Source organism: Diabrotica virgifera, chromosome 7 (genome assembly GCF_917563875.1).
Source record: "Diabrotica virgifera virgifera chromosome 7, PGI_DIABVI_V3a".
NCBI lineage: Eukaryota > Metazoa > Arthropoda > Insecta > Coleoptera > Chrysomelidae > Diabrotica > Diabrotica virgifera.
Genome location: NC_065449.1, coordinates 126,428,543 through 126,455,282, shown reverse-complemented (window position 1 = coordinate 126,455,282; position 26,740 = coordinate 126,428,543). Strand labels below are relative to the sequence as shown.

At 34.5% G+C, this 26,740-nt stretch overlaps 1 protein-coding gene across 1 annotated transcript in view; it reads right to left on the bottom strand.

The window, feature by feature from the left end:
- The window catches only part of LOC114345470 (aryl hydrocarbon receptor nuclear translocator-like protein 1), a 602,711-nt gene that overhangs the window by 20,779 nt on the left and 555,192 nt on the right, over positions 1-26,740 (bottom strand). The window contains exon 9 of the mRNA XM_050656946.1: positions 4,833-4,990. Within this exon, the coding sequence (XP_050512903.1) occupies positions 4,833-4,990 (158 nt within the window). The remainder of the gene's footprint in view (positions 1-4,832; positions 4,991-26,740) is intronic.

Below are 26,740 nucleotides of genomic sequence, written 5' to 3'. Positions count from 1 at the left end.
CAAGAAACAACCTTTTAAAATAATTGTTTTCCACTGCCAGAACCTTAGTTTCTGTATAGTTCATTAGGTGATCATTTTCATGAACATGCATGGATAAACTACATCTGTCTGGATATCTCCTGGCATCACTCTTGTGTGACGTTATACGATCTTTCAATCGTCTCGAAGAATGGCCTATGTACTGCAAATTGCAATTTGTGCAAGGTATACTATACATATACACTATATTTGACATATTGTCTTTCAAGGTTTTGTCTTTAAGTTTTGGGAAAACTGACTTAATTGCTACAGCTGTTTTTGTAGCAAACTTAAAGTCACCAACCGAGTTGAAGATTCGTGTCAGTTTTGGTGTTACATTATGTATGTAAGGTAGTATATAATATTTGGTGGATATGGATGTTATGGCTACAGTATCAACTTCTTGAACAACAGTGGTAGTGTTTACAGGAGGAAGGTTTTGTGTAGTGTTAAGTGTAACTGATGGTGTGCTGAACAAAATTTTCTTCAAAAGAGATGGTGGATAGCCATTATCTAGGAACAACTGGTATAAGATTTTTAGGTTTTTTTGTTGTAGTGATGTATCTGAGATTTGTATGACCCTACATTTCATTTGTTCAACTAAATTTAATTTTATGGAATGTTTATGGTAGGACATATAGTTTAAAAACCTACCTGAGGCCATAGATTTTCTGTACCAGTCTACTACTATTTTGTTATGATGTCTAAATTATGTGATGGATGATTTGCTAGACATTGTCATCCCTGTTTTATCTTTTAAGTTGAGTTTCATAAAGAAATATGTTGATGACCTAATACTAGCCATACCTAAAGATGCAACAGAGGAACTACTTTTTGTTTTCAATAGCTATGACCCTTACATTCAATTCACTATTGAGGTAGAAGATGAATTACATTCTGCCCCATTTTTAGATACAAAGCTAATACATTCAAATAATAACAAAATAGTAGTAGACTGGTACAGAAAATCTATGGCCTCAGGTAGGTTTTTAAACTATATGTCCTACCATAAACATTCCATAAAATTAAATTTAGTTGAACAAATGAAATGTAGGGTCATACAAATCTCAGATACATCACTACAACAAAAAAACCTAAAAATCTTATACCAGTTGTTCCTAGATAATGGCTATCCACCATCTCTTTTGAAGAAAATTTTGTTCAGCACACCATCAGTTACACTTAACACTACACAAAACCTTCCTCCTGTAAACACTACCACTGTTGTTCAAGAAGTTGATACTGTAGCCATAACATCCATATCCACCAAATATTATATACTACCTTACATACATAATGTAACACCAAAACTGACACGAATCTTCAACTCGGTTGGTGACTTTAAGTTTGCTACAAAAACAGCTGTAGCAATTAAGTCAGTTTTCCCAAAACTTAAAGACAAAACCTTGAAAGACAATATGTCAAATATAGTGTATATGTATAGTATACCTTGCACAAATTGCAATTTGCAGTACATAGGCCATTCTTCGAGACGATTGAAAGATCGTATAACGTCACACAAGAGTGATGCCAGGAGATATCCAGACAGATGTAGTTTATCCATGCATGTTCATGAAAATGATCACCTAATGAACTATACAGAAACTAAGGTTCTGGCAGTGGAAAACAATTATTTTAAAAGGTTGTTTCTTGAAATGGCTTTTATTTCTGAGACTGAGTTAACTATAAACAAAAAATCAGACATCATCCACTTTGTAATTTACTCACACTTACTTTACTTAGATAAAGAATTCAATGCAAACAAACTAGGTACATCATAACACCGTGGTTTCTGATGAATATGAAGGAACTAAAGAGAATAAAAGCTGTAGGTTTTTTCGTATTTCTTTCCTTCTTGAATATCTGCATTTAAGAATGAGGATATATTTTTTAAGTGGAAAAAAGTAAGGTTAGGTTTGGGTGAATGTGAATAAAACCACAAAACAAAATTTCATTATGTCATTGTCAACTAACATTTGTTTCTACCATAGAACATAGAACATAACATTTAGTATTACCGCCAATTCACTTTAATTTCAAGTTTTTTTGTATAAAAAAGTACTTACTGGTTGTACCTACCCAATGTTTTGGTTCTTAAGATTCAAAAGATTTTATTACTTAATTAATTTTTTTTAAATATGTATTGTTACAGTTTGTCCCATTTAAATGTTTTGTTTTTTTCTTGTGTTTTTACAAATTTTAACATGTTTGATGTTTCCTCTTTTGGAAGATTTTTTACAAAAATTTTAACCATAGAGCCGCAATCTCAACTTTGTAAGTTCAATAACATTTTAAATTATTTCAGAAAGCAACTCACTTTGAACACATTTGTAGCAATCACTGATGATAGTATAAAAGCAATACCGAAATATATCTGATATTGAAAAAAGAGTACTCTTGGCTCCGTTATTTCAGCTGCTTACCCATTAATCCTTTCCATTTGTGTTTAATATTGTTCAGCTATGATCAAAATTGGATTTATATATATAATAATATCCGAACTGGTTGAATGTGCCTCCCTTTCCCCTAACTATAGAGGGATAAATTTACTGAGCACTATACTGAAACTCACAACAAAAATACTGATGGAGAAAATAATGGCGTGCATAAATATATCGGATGAACAACAAGGATTTGGAAGTGGAAGATCATGTAACGATGCAGTTTTTGTGATAAGGCAAATAGCGGAGAAATCATTAGAATATAATAAGCCAGCCTTTTCTGTTTCATAGACCTCGAGAAAGCGTATGATAGAATACAATTAAAAGATGTGATACACCTACTATATGACAAAAATTTACCATCGGATATCATAAAACTGATAGAAAACATATATGTAAGAAATAAAATAGAAATGAAAGCCAATGGAATAATAACAGAACCCAGAGAAGCAAACACAGGAATCAGGCAAGTAAATTCACTAAGCCCTCTTAACATCATGTTGGATGCAATAATAAAACAAGTGAAGAAAAACAGAGGGTACAAAATGGGCGATAGAGAGATAAAAATACTATGTTACGCTGATGACACCGTGTTAGTAGCAGAGTGCGAAGACGACCTACAAAGATTACTGCACGAATTCAACATTAACGCAAAAGAAATGAATATGAAAATATCAGCCCAAAAAACAAAAAGCTTAGTAATAGCCAAAGAACCAATGAGATGCAAATTGGAGTTAGACAATAAAATTATACAACAAGTAATGACTTTCAGATACCTGGGAATTAATCTATCAGCCGACAACAATATCGAAGAAGAGGTAAAAGACCAAATAATTAAAGCCAGTAGAACGATAATTTGGAAAAACAAACACCTAAGAGTGGAAACAAAGGCTCGAATATATGTCAGTTATTAGGTCAGTTATGACTTACTAGGCCGAAACAAGACCAGATACAAGCAAAACACAAAGACATCTGGAGACCAACGAAATGAAGATCTTAAGAAGGATTGCTGGAAAAGGACTACAGGACAGGATAAGAAGTGAGGAAATCAGACGCATATGTGTGGTAGACAATATAAATACCTGGGTAAAGAACAGAAAAGAAGAGTGGAATAGCCAGGGACAAGTCATCCTTAGGCAGAAGAAGTATAGGACGCTCAAGGAAAAGATGGAATGACAATTTAGGGACAGAATGAAAGGCACCGTTGAAGAAAAACAGGAAAAGAAGAAAAAGAAGAAGAAAGTTAAACAGGCATTCAAAATATTATTTTTCTATTCTCATATATCAATTATGATTTCACTACCTATGTCATAATGAACTTCATTATGATACAGATTTTCATTACGATACAGATTTTTAACCAATAGAATCGCGATATGGCATTCGCGATGAAGGTGGCACACGCACGTGACCAATGGCGAGTCAAATATATACACTTTGACAGTTGTTAATATATAAACAAACTGACAAACTACTTAATTTGTCTGCGTTACAAAATTAATAAATTTGAATATATTTTTGGTTGTGAATGATCATAGAAAAAATCGTGTATACAACTTGAATTTAATTATCCTTATGAAGCTCGTACTCTATACGATACTCGCCGCTAAGCGGCTCGTTTCGTATCCCTCATACTCGATTCATATTGACCATCATTAAATGCTCGTTGCATAATATACATACTATTAAATGATTATAGTATCATTACAATAAAAACAAAAAGATTTTAGTAATTTGTCAAAAATTTTTACTTCGATGATTTAAGTCAAATATCTAGGGCTACACTTTGACAATAAACTCAACTGGAAACACCATATAACAAAGAAAAGAAAATCCCACCTTTCAATAGAAAACAAATTGCTAATATATAAAGCAGTGATAAAGCCAATCTGGACTTATGGCATTGAACTGTGGGGCTGTGCTAGCAAATCCAATACTGTGATTATCCAGAGAGCGCAATCCAAGATACTTCGAGCAATAGTTAATGCACCATGGTATGTATCAAACCAAACTCTACACACAGATCTAAAAATTCCATATGTAACCGAAGTCATCCGAGAAAACAACAGAAAACACCACAACAAACTAGAAGACCATCCTAATCCACTACTTCATCCACTACCGCAACCTGTCCACAATAGAAGACTCAGAAGAAGCTGGCCCTTCGACCTAAGAGGTAACTGAGGAAACATCGCTGGATGTTTACCTCTCCACGTCACCACATTTACAATAATTTAATTTAATGTAAGACCAACAAATTTACTTATAGATGTTTGTTTTATATCTGATTGTCAATAAAGGGAGATAATAAAAAAAAACTTTGATGATTTGATTTTTGAAACATGTTTTGCAATTTGTCAAAAATTATCATACCTTGACTTCTGGTTTTACTCCAGTATATGGTTTGTGCCTCTTGTATCCACAAATCTCTCTTTGTCCATCATTACTAGGCGGCCTTTTAGGTCTCTTTATATGGTATTTTTGCATTGATGCAGTACAGTCGGTCGTTGATAATGTACAGTCTTGATTCTCTACAACAACAAAAATAACATTTTAATTGAAAAAATACAAATAATAAAACTCTCTATGGTGACCTCTAAGTTAGAATTATGATAAAGAATGATTTTTTTAAATTCTAACAGTAGAAATAACCATATTGTAACCATCCACGAGCAAAATAAAATTCCTGTAAAATTCACTGTATACCATAAATCACAAAAAATACAGGATCCTTTGTAAAAGGTATATTTAAAAGACCCCAAGAAGGGTTACATCACAAAACAAGACGTTTTCGGATTAACAAGTAATACATCATCAGTGTTAAGCCAACATGCATGCGTGAGCCACCAAAAAGTTATGGGTAAAAACCCTTTAAAAATTGTAAGACCTTAAATGATACTACACATTATGATTAAAATAGATGGATGTTGCAAATATTCCTGGATATTACCCAGGGCAACACAGGACTCTAACCCACGTGGACGTGATATGAAAGGGATGAACCTCACATATTCAAAATTAAGTTCAACTCTTGTTGTCAGGATGAACCTCACATATTGAAAATTGAGTGTCAACTCTTGTTGTGTGAGGTTCATCCCTTTCATATCACATCCACGTGGATTAGAGTTCTGTGTTGCCCTGGGTAATATCCAGGAATATTTGCAACATCCATCTATTTTATCATAATATGTAGTATGTCATCATCATCATCATCATTCAACCCGGATCTATCCACTGCTTAATATAGGTCTCCCTCAGTCTTCTCCATGCATTTCTGTCCTGTGCTGTCTGCATCCAGTTTCTGTCGATCCGTTTGATGTCATTAGACCATCTGGTTGGCGGACGACCTCCACTTCGATATGCTTCTTGTCTTGGTCTCCAGTGTATTATTCGCTGTGTCCATCTGTTATCTGACATTCTAGCTATGTGTCCAGCCCAGTTCCACTTTAGGGTCATAATTCTTTCTATGGCATCCGTCACTCCTGTTCTCCGTGTTATTCTCTGTTCGTAATTCGATCCCGACGAGAAATGCCTAACATTGAGCGTTCCATGGCTCTTTGGGTAACACAAATTTTATTTCTAGTAGAAAAAAAAAAGAAATAAAATGTAGTATGTAGTGATGTAACGAATATTCGTATTCGCATTCGCATTCGCGAATATTCGCATGTTTTTGCATATTCGCATTCGCATCCGCATTCGCGAAATTTGTGCGAATGTTTTGCGAATATGAAAACCAGAAAAAAAATAATTTTAAAATAATATTAGGTTAATAAAATCAAAATCTATTCACTTCTCATCTTTTTTAAAAGGTAACTTAACCTCAAACATGCAGCTACTCTCAAATGGAAATATGCAGGACACAACAGTAGACAAAGAGACGGAAGTTGGAATGAAGCGTTAACTCACTGGAGACCTTGGGGCTACAAGAGAGGAAGGGGCAGACCACATACGAGATGGTCGGATGACCTAAAAAGATGCGCAGGGACCATATAGACAACATTAGCACTGAATCGAGAAGAGCGGAAAAATAAGGAGGAGGCCTACGTTCAACTTTGGACAAATGAAGGGCAATAGATAGATAGAACTTAACCTTGTATAATCACATTATCCCTTCACCTTTTTTTATTATTTGGTATTATGCAATAAAGCTTAAGATTCAGATTGATTTACACTAGATATCAATTAACTTTTTATTATAAATTTAGGAAACATTACAAAAATAGAAACAAATTAAAGAAAAACTAAATATTCGCATTCGCATCCGCATTCGCGAATGTCGGTAGCAGATATTCGCATTCGCATTCGTATTCGCGAATGTTCAAAAAATGACATTCGTTACATCACTAGTAGTATGTATCATTTAAGATCTTACAACTTTTAAAAGGTTTTTACCCATAACTTTTTGGTGGCTAACGCATGCATGCTATTGACTTAACACTGATGATGGATTACTTGTTAATCCGAAAACGTTTTGTTTTGTGATGTAACCTAATTGGGGTCTTTTAAATATACCTTTTACAAAGGATCCTGTATTTTTTTATATTGTAACCATGTTAGTAGAAATTAAAAAAAAATCGTTTTCTTTATACATATCCTTAATCGTGGTTTATACCTATTTACAGTATATATTTACAGTATACATATATAGAGTATATTTACAATTTATGTTTACAAATTCTATTTATAAAGCAGTAGTTATTCTATTTCACTGCGGAGCTCTTATCAGAAAAAAATAATTGTGCCATGTATGCCATTTATATGCGTATTAAAAAAAGAAGAAAAGCACATTTTGGGAGCCCAGAAGCAATGGGGTTATTCATTGGAACATACATGCTTCCATGGTGGAGACAGACTTTCCACATTCCTAGACATAGCAATAGGGAACTTGCATAAAATTTTAAATTCGAAAACAATGGTATAAATCACAACAGAACATAATTTAGAATCTGTATCAAAAATAAAAAAGTTTTGTTTGTCTTTCGTTTGGCCCCTAAAGACGACTAAAAATTCAACTTATACCAGCCACCCCAAAACGCGTCGTGACGTCACACGGTTGTATGTTTACATTCTACACCAATTGTATATATAATTTTAAATTAGACATTATAAACGTCAGTAAAAAATACAGTTATGTGACGTTAAAAGTGTTTTTGATCGTTTGAACTATTCATAGAAAATTTGTACTTTTACAAAATGGTTTTATTTTCAATAGTAAACCTTCTTTCCTTTCCTTCAAAAACTGTATCAAACTTCAATCTCAATAAACTGGTATATATTATTACAACGACATACGATAAATGTCATTAGAATATAAATATTTTTCCTTTATTCCCCGAAGACGAGCTGAAAAAATACCCAAGTAGGTGGAGGCCAATACACTAAAGAAGAAGAAGAAGAAGAATATACGTAAATATAACCATAAACAGAATCACATAGTTAAACTCTGTGACGTCACGGGTCGTTTGAACTAGGGTAAGCGATATAGTTATTGGCCTCTTAAGCCATTCTTTCTCTTAAAGAAGCTGTAGAAATTATAATATTATTTTTTAGCAACAAAGATATTATATCAAATTCTAGACCAGTTTATAGAGTTTCTATATCTCATTTCGCTTATTTTTGATTTTCATTTATAAAATAGAAAAAAAATCTTTTTTAAAGTATTGTATGTTTGACAGTAATTGGCCCCATAAATATAGATATTGGCCACCAAATAAATATAGTTATTGGCCCCCCGATAATAGATATTGGCCATCAAATATTATAGTTATTGGCCCTATCGATATAATCGTTAAGTTGAAGAAAATACAAACAAAATGTCTAATTATTGAAGTTTTATAATAATATTGTCGATACCAAAGCTAAACAGAACAAATGAGATTCTTAAAAAATTTTACACACCTAACTAAAATGAACCAAACCCTAACTTTCTTAGTTTTTTAAATCGAAGATGAAGTACCTACCTATCTACGTGTGGTTAGCTTAAAGTTTCAGTTTACCCTTTTAATGAATTAAATTAAAAAGGTAAATTTTTTATATATGTTTGGCATTATTTAAACAAGTTTTGCATGTAAAAATATTAACGTTTGATTTGTGCAACGCATGTTTCTCAATACATTTAAGGTGATAAGATCTAGTACAAGAATTACATTTGATACCAAGTGATGTCAAATTTATATTAAGTACACATGAAAAACACAAACCACTATTTATAGGCTCGTTGTCAAAAGACTGATAAGATAATGAATTTACATTTGGAGTCGCAATTTTGGATATGCTAGCTTCCACCGAATCAAAAGACAAGTTTCTTTTTACTTTTTCAATTTTACTTAGTTCAGAGCACAGATCTTTGTTAATTTTAATCTCTGATAAAATGTGGACTTTACCGCTTTCATTTAAATTATTTTTCATCTTTCTTTTATTTTTTTGTATTTTGATTTCTTTCTGTTTTTTAAACTTTTGATTTTCTTTATCAAGTTTTTCGGCTTCTCTCTTCTTTTTCTTATTTTCTCTTTCTCGGCTTTTGTTTTCTTGTTTTTCGGCTTCTCTCTTCTTTTTATTATTTTCTCTTTCTCGCCTTTTGTTTTCTTGTTCCTCGATTTTTCTTTGTTTTTCTTTTTCTTTTTTGTCCTGGGTTTCTCTCCACATTGTTGAAGAAAGTATAAAAGATGATCTATCGGTCTGTTTCACACCTTTCCTTTCTGGTGTATTAAAATATTGTAAATAATTAGCAATTGTACCATCCGGTTCAGGAACTGTATTAGAGGTTTCTAGTTCATCACTATTAAATATAATAGGAATATTCATGATGTCTATGATGTTATCGTCTTGTGGAATTTCTTGTTGCTCTATCACTTCTATTAATATTTTGTCGGAATTTGGCAGAAGTTGACTGCTGCTGTTTTCAATCACAGCATTATCCCGTATACTCCACATATCATCATATAAAACATCGTCATTGTTTTCAGGAGGATGTGTCCGAGAAACTTCCAAATTAAATTGCTTCCACAGTTTGTAAATAATAAAACGATCACTATCCGGATCCAAAATAGGTCCCAATTTAAATGAATCTATTATTTGTTTGCCCACTATTTCTTCAAACTTCTTCCTATCAAAAGTTCCTATACTGTTTATTTCATCAGTTTTACGGTTGATATTTTCCTCGCCCTTATTTTTTCCTAAACACTTTGAAAAGTCAATTAAATTAGGATCCCAGGGGTAAAGTCCACAAGCTCTGAAACCATTAACAATTATCTCAGGCTTTATTGTGTCATCCAGAATACACTTGAGCAAAGGCGCAAATTCCTTTTTGGTTAGATCTGCGTCGGGATGAGTTCTACGCCAGGCTATGACTCCTTTTCTCCAACCATCTTTTAGGGGCTTAAATGTTGACACATCAGCTGGTTGAAGAATACGAGTAGCATTTGGATAAAGTGCAATTAGAATTATTTTAAGTTTTGCACAAAGATCGCTTAATTTTTTGTCCAAATGGGTTTTATGCCCATCAACGTATAAAATAATTGGAAATTTTATATTTTGTTTCTTGACAAAAGGGTAAAAACAATTAGCTATGTATCCAAAAAAGATTTCAGTCTTCATCCAGCCTGAATCACTGCAGGTAATAGTAAATCCTTCTGGAATAGAGTCTGACATTTCACTTGGGAGTCGCTTGTACGGATATATGACTAGCGGTGGAGTAGTTAATCCAGAAGCATTAAATGTAAATAGTGTTGTTCTGAAGCTATTTTCTTGTGGCATTTTTATAATCAAGTATATTCAAATGGGAAATAAGCCACAATTTTACCTAAAAATGATTTTATTAACGTTTCCACGCCCAAGTCGGGTGTCGTTGTCAAAATACAAAATGATTTTTGTATTTTGTATTTTGACAACGACACCCGACTTGGGCGTCGAAACGTTAATAAAATCATTTTTAGGTAAAATTGTGGCTTATTTCCCATTTGAATATACTAAAATGTAAATAGAACCGTAAGGTTAGATTTAGACTTTCCACAGTCCACCTCGTACACGTTTTTGGCACCCCTGGTTGCCAATACCTTTTTGTTTTGGGGGCAGAGTTGAAAATTTGTCTCGTCGCCATTAAATATTCTTTGCGGATCATTTAAAATGTCTGTGTACATCTTTTCTTGTAAGTATAAATAAATGTGTTTAAACCAATTCCTAATATCAGCTTCGCTGACTTTGGACGATGCATTTGTTACGGCTTCTGATTTTCTTAGAGATATTTCAGGATGTCGTCCCATAAATGCTTTATACCAACCAGTTCCAGGGTAGTTGTCTACAAAAGGATTTTCACGAGATGATTCATCTAGGAACTGTTTTACTGATACTTCGATATCTTCGGATCTTCTTGGAAATCCTTTGCGGTGGCAATCGAGTATCCACTCCACTAATCGTTTTTCTTCTTCAAACGATAAGACAGGAAGAGGACCGTGTGACTTTTTTACAAATTTTTCACTTAGTCGAAACTGCAAAGTGGCTCTTGGTACTTTATATCGTCTGCACGCCTCTCTTTTCGGCAATCCTCTTCTTACAGCTTCGATTGCTTTTTGTAAACTTTCTTCTGTATATTTTTTAACATAATTCTCGTTTTCAGATGTTTTAGGCATTCTGAAACGAAAATAAAACATTCAGTAAACGTCTGTATACACGAACTTAAAGCGTTGATTGAAAGAATATATTTTATATTCAATTATCAAAGAGGCAATCGTCGGAACATTCAGGCTGATCATAACTTTTTCATTGAAAAAAACATTGATTTTGTAAATGTGAATAGGTAGTTAATAGAAAACAGAGCATATATAGTGATTGGCCCCTGTTTTATTATAGTTATTGGCCCCGGTCAACTACTATTTAAATAAATTTCTGAACAAAAATATTACAAAAAAACTTTTTAAAATGTACATTTAACGCTTAATTATTATCCGCAAGTACTGTTAAACTAATAAATAAAAATACAGTTGTTGGCCGGGTGGCCAATTACTGCATTTTGTGTACTTATTACGGATTAGTTATTGGCCCCATAAATAAATAATTTCGCGCCAAATTTTACACAATAATTCGAGCTCCTCTAATAGTTTATTATAATGTTTCTTAAAATTAACAATTGTTTCAAGTGTACTGCCTTACATATTACGTTAAAAGGATGATATTAAATGTCCCTCGCTTACCTGACTCACTAAAAATTGCACAAATTTCACTGATACACAACAGCCTTCGACATAGAACACGTTCCTGTAAATGTTATCAATAAACTGAGAACTTTTCTTTCGGCGACGGCTGCAAGGAAGATTGCCGAGGTTGAAATAGAGGTTGCCAGATCTGCGGTATAGTCGGAATTCTTAATAATACATATTAAATGTGAAACGGCCAATTACTGTATGGAGGCCAACAACTGTATCGCTTACCCTATTTTAAGATAAAGAAGACTTTAAATTTGTACTTCTAAGTTATTATGAGTTTTTGAAGCGTGAAATTTTGTAAATCTCATTTTTATACAAAACTGAACATTATTATGTAATAAAAAAATATGTGTAAGTTCCCTATTCTACAAAATGTGGGCCAACAATACGAAATATATTCAATGAACGAGGGGGTGACTCAGACCACAACCCAATTGTACTGAACCTGGGAGCAGTAGACACAAACCACTTGCGAACCTACAAGAAAAAACGAACAAGTTAGACAAACTACAAAAGAATAGTAGGTGAAACTATTGGTGCAATATCAACAATAAATACAAAAGACGAACTACAGAAATGCGTTAAACACCTAGAAACAACGATACAAAATGCTATCGAGGCCAGCACCACAGAAGAAGAAACTCCAATAACAAAAGGAAGATTCAGGAAAATTAGCAATGAGCTGAAAGAACTGATAAAGGAGAAATACAGGAAAATAAGAAGAGCCAACGGAACAAAAAACCCAGAGGACAAAGGATTGCTAATGAGCTAAACAGGGAAGTAAAAAAACAATTAGACGATCATCGAAATGAAAACTGGGAAAACTATATCCAGCAACTAAACCCAAATAACCGAATAAATTTTATGTAACCGAAGCCTGTCGATGAAGAGTCGCAAGAAGGTCCTAAAATGTTACGTGTGGTCTATATTATTGTATGGTTGTGAGACATGGACGTTAAAGCCGGTGCTGACGAGTAATCTAAACGCTTTATTAATACGAATAATCTTATATCGTATAAGTATCGATAATTATTCAAATAATACATAGACTAATAACTCGCGTTTTTGTTTCTATTTTTTAATTAAATGAGTGCGGACACGGGCGGTAAACCGCCCCCTGAACCTGATGGACCTCCCAATACCACCCTTAGTAGTCCAGATGTTGAAATGAAATCCCCTAGCAATTTTGAAGGTTTTAGTAAGGCTGAACTCAACCAAACTGTAAGTACTTCCGATCCTATTAAATCTAACGATGACAAACAAAAAGAAATTTTTAAGTATACCATAAATTATCTTGGGCCGTTTCATATATGTATATGTTGAAAATAAGGATAGCGATTTTAAAGGCAAACTTAATGCATTAAAAATTGGTGACATTATTCTTACAAAATTCGATACAGCAATTCGATACAGAGAATCGATACAATTGGCAGAAATAGAGTAAGAATCAAATTTACGGATTCTAAAAACGCTAATTACCTTATCGACAAGAAAAACGATCCGGTTTTTGTTAAAAACAATTTGGAAGTTTATATACCTAAATTTATTATTATTAGACAAGGCGTTATACGGGATGTCTCATCGGAATTCTCGGATAAATATAAATTCTAATTAAATTCTAATTTTGAGGTAGTAAACGTTTCTAGAATAAATAGAAAAACGGTTACCGATGATAAAATAAATTATGTTCCTACTAAATCGTGTGAAGTTAGTTTTATAACACAAGTACAGTGAAACCCGATAAGTCGGCCCCCGATAACCCGGAAGTTCGGCTAACCCGGACCGATTTTCATCAGATAAACATTTTGATTTTCGGTACATATTTTGTATTTTGACAATGACACCTGTTCTGGGCGTCGAAATGTTAATAACATTATTTTTTCAATTTAATTGTGGCTTATTTCCCATCAAAATAGTTAATTATCAGATAAACATTTCAACAATAAAAATGTATGTATGTAATATAATATTTGAGAGATAATGTGTATTTGTGTAATTTGAACTACACGATAGTAAAAATGACTCATGGCACAAGCCGGCAGAAACAACAGGCACCTCTCTGTAGTATTCCTTTATTTTTTATTTCAAACTGTGTTAGCATTGCTTAAGAAAGACTATTTAAAAAATTCTTTTTTAATCAATGGTCTTAGTTTTCACTGTTCTTAATACATACTAACAAAACATCGATCGTTCCGATTGTGACTGTATGAATACATTATTGTATTGTTCGCTTCTGTTTGCTTAGGTTTGTGATTGCGTATTTTTAGTAATTTAGATGTGTAGGTACTGTGCATATTTATATATATTTCATGTTATTTCAATTCTAACGGAGTTTATCTGTAAGTATACCGTATTTTATTAATTTTTACCATATTCTCCGGCTAACCGGGATTGTCGATAACCCAGATCGGCCGCGGTCCCGATTAATCCGAATTATCGAGGTTCCACTGTACTTCCAAAATACGTTACTATAAATAAGGTGTTGAAAGAAATTGAACCATATCAACAAAAGGTACTACTTACTTTGTTTTAACTGTTTGCGCTATGGGCATCAGGGGAAGCAATGTAGGCATAGCCCCCGTTGTAACGATTGCCAGAAAGACCACAATACAATCGAGTGTCAGGAAACAACATTAACTCCAAAATGTTTTAGTTGTATGGGAGACCACTTCACAACAAATCTTAAGTCATGTCCAGAATTTAAAAGACAGAAAATAATTAAAGAATGCATGACTAATAGTAATATCAATTATTATGATGCCAACACACAAATCCCCCGCAAATCTTATGCAGACGTAACATCAAATAACATTATTAAAGATTCTCATCAACAAAATTTGCCTTCCTATTACCCTCTTGTTAATCAAAGTTTAAATAGTTCTTCTGTTACCCGTCCATTCACTTTTTCGGCCAATAGTAATCACAATAAATATACAGTCGTCAAATATTCTAAAGGTAGCAAAAGGCAGAGACCAAATAGTCCTGTCTTAACACAGTGAGATCCAGAATACACATTTAACTTTAGACAATCAGGAACTAATCTTCCAATTATAAATAGTCCTTCATATAAAAATAATTTAAATTCAAATTGTCACACGCTACAAACAGTGTCAAACTCTGATATTTTAGATATAATTTTAACTATTGTTACCGAACTTTTTAAAAATTTTATGGAAACTAATAATCCCAATGTTACGAAACAAGACTTACAACATTTTATTTTTTTTATTTAGCGTATGGCTTAAGTACATCACAGAATATATTTAGATTTATGCATTATACAATGCATCACAAACAGATGTCCAATTTTTTTATATATTCGATTGGCCCTTCGGTTGCCATTACAAAGTCTATAGGGTCGCCTGTGTATGCTCTGCGTGGGCAGTCCTGAACAATGTGACTGATCGTCTGTCTTGCAGCGCCGCAGTCACAAGAAGGCGAGGGGAGTTTACCCCATCTGTAGAGGGAGTCGGCGCATCTTCCACAGTTTGTTCGAATGCGATTAAGGGCTGCCCAAATCTTACGGGGACGTTCAAATTCGCCAGGTTTCCCTATGATGTTCGGTAGACTATGGTAATGCGTATCTGTCCTACTTTCCCAATCTTCTCTCCATCGGGTATTTAAGTCAAAGTTGGATTGATGCAGCGCTTGAGCAGATTGTAGAGGGGGTAACCTGGATCGGAGACGGTTTCCAAGAATATCGGGGATGTCGTTGTGGACTAGAAGCTGGCGACTGTCCATTATTTTGTTATATTCTTTAACCAATGCATGTTCGCGGCGTAGGTTGGGTGGTGCTATATTACTAAGGGTAGGTAGCCACATTGTAGGGGTGGGCTTAATTGTGCCTGTAGCCCCTTGTACGCATAGCACGGTTTAGTTGGGTGTCGACCAGGTGGGTATGCCTGCTATTTAGCCACACTGGAGCACAGTATTCTGCTACCGGATATATCAAGTCAAGAGCAGAGGATCTTAATGTTGATGCTGTGGACCCCCATGTAGTGCCGCAGAGTTTCTGTATTATATTGTTGCGTGTTTTCAATTTTGCTGCTGTTTTCCTCAGGTGTTCTCTGAAGGTGAGCGTTCTGTCTAGAGTAACCCCAAGGTATTTCGGGTATTTATTGTGTTTTAACAGCTTGCTATTAAAATACACTCGCAATTATCTGCTTGCCAGCTTGTTGTTGAGATGAAAAGCTGATACTTCAGTTTTTGTAGTACTTGGCTGTAGTCTCCATTTCTTACGGTATTCGCTGAGGATGGATAAGTCATTCGTGAGAGTGATTTCTGTTGTTTCTAAAGATTGGTGGCTTGTTGCAAGGGTCCAGTCGTCAGCATATCCAAACTTCCGAGATTCGGTTTCAGGCATGTCAGCAATATAGAGGCTGAAAAGTAAAGGGGCAAGGACAGAACCCTGTGGAAGACCATTGTTAAGTTTCATCTGTCTACTCGTCTCCTTTCCCATTATAACCTGGAAGGCTCTGTTTGTCAGCATGTTGTCAATGAGGTTAATTATCTTTCTGCAGGGGATAATACGGGCCAGTTTATATATTAATCCTTGTCTCCAAACAGTATCATATGCTGCTGTTAGATCTATAAATACTGTTGCTGTCTTTTGTTTCTTTTGAAAACTAGCTTCTATAAAAGTTGTTAATGACAGCACTTGGTCCGTACAGCTTCGATGAGGGCGGAAGCCAGCTTGTTCAATGGGGACATTTTCTAGTATCCTGTGACTAATTCTGTTGAGGAGAAGCTTTTCTAATAGTTTATATACCATGCTGAGTAGAGCTATGGGGCGGTAGTTTTCTGGCTTATCGTTTGATTTGCCCGGTTTCGGAATTGCAATTATTTTTGTTCGCTTAAGTGAGAAAGGAATGTTACCTGACTGAAGTATATCATTAAAGAACATTGCAAGCCACTGTTTCGTGTATGCACCACTGTGTATCAAGAACTCTGGATGGATACCATCAAACCCAGGTGCTTTACCTGGTTTCATTTCTTTTAGCGCACGTGTGATTTCAGAAATAAGAATTCTTGCTGAATATTCGGAGTTCGTTCTGTTCATTTGTTTTAATGCCCTTAAGTCTCTTTTCATGTTGGTAGTATGTGTTCGATCTCGTGGAGCTCTGGATAGAGATACTATATGGGAGGCAACCTTGTTAGGAGACTTTTTAGACTCTCTGGATTCCAGCTGGTTAGCTCCTCCAATTTTCCGCAACAGGGACCATGCCTGCCGGCTTGATTTTTTGAAGTCAAGGCTTTCGACAGTCTTTATCCATTTTTGGCGTCTAGCTGTATCGATGTTGTGTAAAAGCTCATAGGCTATTTCTCTGTCACCACTTTCGAGAAACTTCGTGTATAAGTCTTCACATGTTTCAGTCCATCCGGGCACATATTCTTTGCGATACCCCCTAGGGATAGTTTCCTTGGCAGCGCTTATTACTGCACCCACAAACCTCTCATAATGTTTGCTGGTTGGAGGGACCCAGCTCAAGGTTGTAACGTTACGTTTTCCCAGTGTAGATTTTGGTCTAGTTCCCATTCATTTCACGCTTTTATCTTAACTGATTAGATCTTAGAGTCCCTATCGGCGTGTTTTTCTTAGAAACACATATGTGCTATCGATAGAGTCGACCGTTAGACTTTAATAGCTTTCTGGTGAATGATATGGGCCTTGCATCCCATAAGTCATCTTAAGTATTAGGTTCGCTAAGCCCTTTTACGAGTGGTAAGGAAATCTGTTCTTGAATATCTCTCACAGTTTCCCATAATTTTGATTGGTTCAAAACCCCACCACTCTCAAAGGACGCCAAAGATTCATAAAAACCACAAATTCTTAAAATTCTGCATCATTTGTGAGTTGAGTTAATATAGTCATTATGTGAGATCAAGTTTGTTCGTGTATTGTGGGCCCCGCCGATTAGGCAGGTAAGAGTATTAATGATTGTTTATTGGTATGTACAATAATTGTACAATTGCGTTTTCTATTTTTTTAAAGGGTCCACCTTTCACCTTCCACCTTCCACCTATGCATTATGTTGTCCAGCTGCTATTTTATGAACACTGTTAAATACTATTATTCTTTGGACTGTGTCGTAAAGTTGAATTTCTTCATGGCCATCTTCCACACCTTGAGAGCCTGCCGGCTTACAAAGGGCCATCCTACCCTCTAACAGATGTTTTAAGTAAGTCACTCATCTTTTACTTATTGAAGAAATTAGTAGAGACGCCTTTGTTATGTCCAGGGCAAGGACAATTTTGTGTTCTTTCGTGAAATAAGTTCAATGACCTAAAGTTCTCGCCCAGTTTGTGATAGTGACATTCTGAAAAGTAGGTCATACTTTTAGTATGAAGTTGATGATTATCTTTTTATTTTTAAATGGGTGATCATTTAAACTATAAACATTTACATTATGTAGATATTTTTCTGAGTATTATTAGAGTGTTATTAAGTATTGTTAGATAGGTATAAATATAAACAAAGAGCTCTTTCTTTTTTGTTGTAAGTGAACGGTAAAATTTCTAGTTTTTATTTAGAGTATGGATTTTTTTATTTTTTCGAGTAACTACAGTTCATTTTTTTGAGTTAATAATTAATAGTTATATTCGTTCACTTACATTCCATTTTTTAGTATTACTGTGTTGGTGAATACACCAATTTATATGCAGTGATTGTTATTATGTCGCCAACTTTTGTCTTATAGATTAACGGTTTAGGTATTTTTTGGTTTCTTAATTTTGTTGTTGGCGATCTTATACTGCGTATACACTGTACGTATTGTGTAAATATTGAGATTTCGTAGAGTATTTTAATAAATGTTACATTGAAACTTACGATGTCGTATTTTATTTAATTTTTTTACAGCTCAAGATTAGTACATTGATGTCTTGTCGTAGCATTCTTGCTAATTTGTTATTGTTGTGTTATGTTTTGTTAATTATTGTTCCTTTGAGTATTTTTTGGTCAAAATACCTGGCGCCCTATATTTTCGTTTGAGTATTAAGTATTTCGTTTCCTTAGAGTCCATGAGTCAAACCATCAGTTAATGTTATCTATTTATCTTTTGTCTATCGTCGTTCCATTAGCCCTATTCGCATACCATTCTTTATTCATTTAACATCTTTCATTGTAACAGAAGCCCAACCCAAAGAACCGCGCCCACATCTCTTCCGACTGAGCAACGTGGTCTTTGTTTCGTCAATGTAAACGATTGGACCTTTCCATCTTCGGTCATTCCTTATTCCATCTAAGGATAATATCGTCCTGATCCTTCTGGTTCAGCCTTCATGACCTCTTGTCCATCTGATCGTTATACAAAATGGCGCCCCTCTCGTGGAGCCTTATACAAATTACGTGGGACTTCTTCTGTTACCTATGGTTGCCTTATACATAATTTCGTAGAGCTTTGTCAATTGCCTTTTCACGGGCTATATATATTTTCTTGTCTATGCGTGAAGCATGATTTTCTTTTTTATCATGTTCCTATTAGACCTGATTTTCTTTTTTTGTTCAAGTTTGGCTAATTTGCAGCTATTTTTATTGACAATATATTTTCGTGTTATTATTTGCTAATAGATAATAATAGTTTGACACATTTTAGTTTGTTTGTTTCCGCTTATTGTATTTAAATGTCAGTGTAGTACCTTACACTTTCATTTCTGCCTTTTCGAATTCTAGAGTATCATTTTTTGAAGTATATAGTATAGTATCGATCTTTTTTCTTTAGATATATTTTACTTGAGTAAATTTGAGCATTTTTATTACTTTTCCTTATGTCAAAGGGATACGTCTTTTGCTATGTATCTAATTAAGGTAAAGGTATCTAGATCTTGAGCTGTGTATTTTTTGTAGCAAATCACAAAGAAGTTGTAATTGTTTAACTTTTTGATTTTAACGTTTATTTTGTGCCGTACTTTGCAACTTTTGTGATTTATTGTAGTTTGCTTTATATCGTTTTATTGTGCATTTTACTTTTTATATTTTTTGTATATGTATTGTGTTGCGGTATATTTTTTGTACTGTATTGCGTTTATTTTATTGCATTTAGGTACCGTTTTTGAGTTATGAAATGCTTTGTAACTGTTTTTAGAGGTAGCAACTATCGCTATTATTATTGCGTTGTCTTCTAAATTTTCGGTTACATGTTTCTTCGTCGTTCAACGATATTGTTCTGTCCGGTTTTATGACCAATCTTTTCTGACCTCGTAGAATAGTATTGTTGTAATGATTTCTGTGCAGTATATTTTTGGATTTTTATGTGGTTATGTATTTTTGATGATATCCTATTTGGTTGATATCGTATGTTTTTCAGTACCAGAATGTTTTGAGTGGTTTTAGAGAGTTTTTAGTCATGGCGTGGTGTTAGTCTGGAGAATGAAAGAGTCCTGCAGCTTTCCGTCATGCTATTGTTTTAGGTTTGTGATTTAAGTCTTAAATGAAAGAAGTTAAGCTGTCCATTCCAGAAATTGTTTTTTACAATTAGCTATTAGTCGCGAGTGAAAGACCTCGGTGCATGCTGTTGTGAAATATGTTTGAGAAATTATGTTTTACCATTCCAATATCAGCATTCTAAAATCTATTCGGTACAAAACTACTTCCAGTCCAGAAAATATTCCTTTTTTCAGTGTAGAGTCTTCGTTTACCGTTACGTAATCTTAATATTTTTCGACTAGCCTACGATAAGGTGGTTGACATTTCAAAATTCTTGTCCCACCCCCAATAACATCTGTCAGGGCTAGAGGTATTTAAGTGTGTCTTTTGGCCCTAATTTCAGATAAAGAGGCGTAATGTTTTTATTAGCTTTTATTTAGCATATGTTGCAACCGCAAAAGCTTGTAGATACACTTATTTTGATAGTAGATATTTTTAAAGGGCTATGACCCTATTTTAGGTATTAATGAGATGTAAAAAGTAGCATCTTATTGCTTGTTTATATCTCACAAGTAGTTTGACTCGTGAATATAAACTTTAGATGTTTAGTTAGTAGATAATGCAAATATTTTTTGTTTAGAGTAAAAGAATTCGAGTAATTATTATTAGTTCTGTCAATAGTTTGGGTGAATTAGGATAATGTTTTGGCAATTTTGTGTCGGCTATAAAGGGTGAAATTTTTTTGTTAAATACAGGCACGTACTAGGCCCAGATGTATTTGCAGAATAAATTTTATCCTTGTGGCTTTGGTAAAATAGTATTCCGATTAATTGTCATATCTATTTAGGACCTCAGTCCCTACTAAATTGTGACACTTCCCTACCTGTGAGCTACCTGTGATTTAACCTAACGATCTAAATTACCTTTATAATAGTATATTATCATATATACTATAATAAAAAGGCGTCTAGTATGCGTAATTACTTCCGGTCCTAATTAAAGGTAGATTTCGACAATTATCTGAACTTTCCTTTGTTCATTTCTTTCTATATTTCTTTGTTGAGAACTCCTTGGCATGTTTTACTAACTTCTCTATCCCTTTTGTTTGAGTTCGAATTTATTCGTTACGTGAGATAGTAATTGTGCTTTGGTAATTTTATATGTTACTCGTGTTTATTTGCTTTTGTATTCTGCTTGCTGTTTGAATTTGTTTAGGCTCTTCCGGTTCATGTTATCGGGATAGCAGTAAATTTTTTTTTGAGTTAGTGTTCTGTGAACATTATACTTGTATTGCGATTGTTTGATTGCGAAATGCTTTGTCCTAGACCGACAAAGTGAAATCAAATAAGCAAACCACTAGCAATAATTAGTGCGTCTGTTATTATTGAAGTCCCGAATGAAAGATTTCGTGGCAATTTTTGAGTGTAGCTCATAAAGTCCTGGATGAGAGACTCCAAGGCACCTATGCGTTTAGTCGAGTTTATTAGAGCTCGAGTTTATTTGTTGTTAGTGGACGCACTATAACAAATATTTTTGTGTTGAGTTTGCTTGTGCTAATTTTGCGTTTGGTTTTGAGTTAATTCCAATGGAGTTGACTTTATTTTAGTTGAGTAGATATTATTAAAGTTATTTATAATAATATCTTTCAATGTATTCAGACATTCAGACATATCTTGTCCTGATTGCATTCCTTGTTTTTCTGGGAGTTTCTCGATTGAAAATTTTCCGCCGTGGTTAACCTTAGAAGATTTTTACAGAACTTTTGGCCAACCTGTTTTTTTCCCTGTCATAAAATTTTGACGAGCGGTTGGAATTTCGACACTTTTTTGCTTTGATCTTGCAGTCAAAATCTTAGCATTGCTTGACGCTTACCTAATTACCGGTTGAGGGGACAACCATAACGAAGTTTGCCTACGTTACCTTGTTGGCTACTCGCCTTTGTTGAGCTGGAGCAACTTTGATTTTCGCGTCCAAAACTTCAACATTGGTATGTTCCACCTTTTTAGTTTGGCTAGAGCCATCGGTGTAGATATCTGTCATTGGTTGTTGTACTTGCGAGTCAACGAACCATACTTTGAGTCGACTTTCGAGTTGAATGTTTAGTTTTATGTTAAGGATTTAAGCAACACTGTAGGTGTTTGTTGACTTAGTCGTTTAGAATTAGAGTAATCCTTGTATATATAGTTCCTAGTTTTTGTGTTTTATTTGAGTTTAGTTTATCTTAGAGATAACCCTTTGTATTTTGGTGTTTGAGTTTTGTTGATTATTAGCTTTTTCCGATTTGGTCACTTGTGTTCAAGCACCTCCAGTACCAAAACCTATTTTAGTATGTCTAGGTGACTACCGACTATGTCAGGCTACTGCTTGATGGTCAGAATATGGTGCTTACTGCAGACTCCGATTGTAAACAGTGGTATTTCACCACAGTTTAAATCGTGGGGGGAAGCTGTGTAACGTTACGTTTTCCCAGTGTAGATTTTGGTCTAGTTCCCATTCATTTCACGCTTTTATCTTAACTGATTAGATCTTAGAGTCCCTATCGGCGTGTTTTTCTTAGAAACACATATGTGCTATCGATAGAGTCGACCGTTAGACTTTAATAGCTTTCTGGTGAATGATATGGGCCTTGCATCCCATAAGTCATCTTAAGTATTAGGTTCGCTAAGCCCTTTTACGAGTGGTAAGGAAATCTGTTCTTGAATATCTCTCACAGTTTCCCATAATTTTGATTGGTTCAAAACCCCACCACTCTCAAAGGACGCCAAAGATTCATAAAAACCACAAATTCTTAAAATTCTGCATCATTTGTGAGTTGAGTTAATATAGTCATTATGTGAGATCAAGTTTGTTCGTGTATTGTGGGCCCCGCCGATTAGGCAGGTAAGAGTATTAATGATTGTTTATTGGTATGTACAATAATTGTACAATTGCGTTTTCTATTTTTTTAAAGGGTCCACCTTTCACCTTCCACCTTCCACCTATGCATTATGTTGTCCAGCTGCTATTTTATGAACACTGTTAAATACTATTATTCTTTGGACTGTGTCGTAAAGTTGAATTTCTTCATGGCCATCTTCCACACCTTGAGAGCCTGCCGGCTTACAAAGGGCCATCCTACCCTCTAACAGATGTTTTAAGTAAGTCACTCATCTTTTACTTATTGAAGAAATTAGTAGAGACGCCTTTGTTATGTCCAGGGCAAGGACAATTTTGTGTTCTTTCGTGAAATAAGTTCAATGACCTAAAGTTCTCGCCCAGTTTGTGATAGTGACATTCTGAAAAGTAGGTCATACTTTTAGTATGAAGTTGATGATTATCTTTTTATTTTTAAATGGGTGATCATTTAAACTATAAACATTTACATTATGTAGATATTTTTCTGAGTATTATTAGAGTGTTATTAAGTATTGTTAGATAGGTATAAATATAAACAAAGAGCTCTTTCTTTTTTGTTGTAAGTTAACGGTAAAATTTCTAGTTTTTATTTAGAGTATGGATTTTTTTATTTTTTCGAGTAACTACAGTTCATTTTTTTGAGTTAATAATTAATAGTTATATTCGTTCACTTACATTCCATTTTTTAGTATTACTGTGTTGGTGAATACACCAATTTATATGCAGTGATTGTTATTATGTCGCCAACTTTTGTCTTATAGATTAACGGTTTAGGTATTTTTTGGTTTCTTAATTTTGTTGTTGGCGATCTTATACTGCGTATACACTGTACGTATTGTGTAAATATTGAGATTTCGTAGAGTATTTTAATAAATGTTACATTGAAACTTACGATGTCGTATTTTATTTAATTTTTTTACAGCTCAAGATTAGTACATTGATGTCTTGTCGTAGCATTCTTGCTAATTTGTTATTGTTGTGTTATGTTTTGTTAATTATTGTTCCTTTGAGTATTTTTTGGTCAAAATACCTGGCGCCCTATATTTTCGTTTGAGTATTAAGTATTTCGTTTCCTTAGAGTCCATGAGTCAAACCATCAGTTAATGTTATCTATTTATCTTTTGTCTATCGTCGTTCCATTAGCCCTATTCGCATACCATTCTTTATTCATTTAACATCTTTCATTGTAACAGAAGCCCAACCCAAAGAACCGCGCCCACATCTCTTCCGACTGAGCAACGTGGTCTTTGTTTCGTCAATGTAAACGATTGGACCTTTCCATCTTCGGTCATTCCTTATTCCATCTAAGGATAATATCGTCCTGATCCTTCTGGTTCAGCCTTCATGACCTCTTGTCCATCTGATCGTTATAAGGTCCGGTCTAGTTGTTCAGATAACTTCTTCCAGTTTGCTTTTCTAAGATTTCACCTGGGTCGAGGATACGATCTAATTATTGGAATTGATATTCCGATGGTGATAAGTACAGGACGATGTTGAGTATGTGGGAAGTCTGCAAGGACACTTCTCGCAGTTGTTAGTGGTCTGTCATTGGTATCTTTTGAGACAAAACATAGGTCTGGGTTATACTCTTTTCTCCATGCAGCTGATTTAAATGTTCCTCTGTCTTTGGCATCAAAAACTAGATATGTGTTTTGCTCTTCGGACCATTCTACTAGTGCCTCCCCATTTTCATCATTCGTGGTGTACTTCCACAATTCGTGGTGGCTGTTGAAGTCGCCGATGTATATAGTAGGATGTGGATGAGTCTTTAGCACTTCTGGTTTCCATGTAGTGGCTGGAGGTTTGTATATGTTAACTACGGTAATATCTCCAATCTTGGTGACTACTTCATGAATATTATTTTCATTGGAAGCAGAAAGCAGGAAACCATTTTCTATATTGCAGCGAATGTAGGTTGCGACGCCGTAATGTTTATCATAAGTGGCTCCCAGTAAATTGTAGCCAGGTATTTTCCCCCTTAAATCAAGCTGGACTTTGTCTTCAGTATGGGTCTCTTGTATGGCAATACAATTATTGACAATAAAGAAAACTTAGAATATCTCTTAAATACAACAGAAACTACCATAGCAGTTTTGTCAGAGACCTGGTTCAAACAGGAAGGGTTTTATAACTTCAAAGGTTATACTATTATTCGGTCAGATCGTATGGATGGTTACGGTGGGGTAGCCATACTAGTAAAATCCAATAGATTATTTTCAGAAGTAGTAGTACAGAAACCAGCAGAAATGATGTGTACATGCATCGAAGTGAAACTTCTACCTAATAACAAAGCAGTGTACATATTGTCAATATACATTAAACCAAATACTCGGATAGAATTAAGAGAATGGATACATTTTTTCGAAAACCTACCACGACCTTTTATAATTGCTGGAGATTTCAACGCTCATCATCTTTCTTGGGGTTGTGAATTGGGGTTGGAAATCAATAGAAGGAGAAATTGATACAAGGAAAAACATATTTATAGGTTGTTGGAATGTACGAACAATGGTACGTACGAACAATAAATGTACGAACTGTACGAACAATAAGTAAAGCACATCAGATAGCAACAGAAATGGGTAGATACAACATAAGCATACTAGGGATCAGTGAAACTAGATGGAATGGGTCAGGACGAATCCAATTACAGTGTGGAACTACTGTCATCTATTCTGGCAACGATATAAACTCAGACAAAGAAAAAGGGGCGGCATGTTAAATAAAGCATCGGTCCAAGCATTGGTGGAGAGGGAAGATTTCAAAGCAAATTTAGAAACTTAATAATAATTAATGTGTATGCTCCAACAAATCAACAAGAAGATGAAACAAAGGAAGAGTTCTACGACCAGATGTATATGTTGCTAGCAAAAATAAAAAAAACATATAAACGGGATATAAAAATCGTTTTGGGGGATTGGAACGCCAAAGTAGGATCTAATAATAATGGAAAGGAACATGTAATGGGGATGCATGGCATGGGAGAAAGGAATGACAATGGCACGAGATTAATAGAACTTTGCTCGACAAACGATATGATAATTGGGGGAACATTATTCCAACATAAAGATATCCATAAAACAACATGGACGTAACCAGGAGGAAAATTTAAGAACCAAATTGACCACATTCTCATTGAAAAGAAGTGGAAAAATTCCTTACAAGATGTGAGAGCAATGAGAGGAGCCGACTGTGCATCAGACCACGAATTAGTGAGAGTATGACAGCCCTGGCATTAAGGCTATCTGCTCCCGGTGAGGGTGGTTATCCCTTATCCGAGGGGTGGAATAATTGATACGCTTTTACTTGTTGAGTTGTTTTATTTACACTCGCATGAGCATAAGCTGGTAGCACCGCACCCAAAGAACGTCTCGTGTAGAAAGAGACACTATCTTTAATGTGGAAATATTACGTCTGATCACAAAATAGAATGACGAATGTCTAATATAATAATAAGAATTCCCTTGTTATAGTTTTGCTGTTTATATATTTAGAAATGCCTATTCAGCATCGACCATGAAAAGTGTTTATAATTGACTCTGCAATTATTAGTGAATCGTGATCTAGGATAACAATATTTGTATAATCGAATGAAGGTTGTAATATTGTTATGATGACATAAATAACTGAAAGTAATTATCGTAGATAATTACAGGGTGTTTTTAAGATATATCTACTGAGTACAGATGAATTCTTGTACACCTTCCCTTTTTAGGAATTTTCCGACTGCGGGGAGGGAAATTTGCAAGTCGTGCTACCAACCCATACTGTGTTGTAATCAATACAAAAAAATTTATTTTATATACAAACTTCCTAAGCCT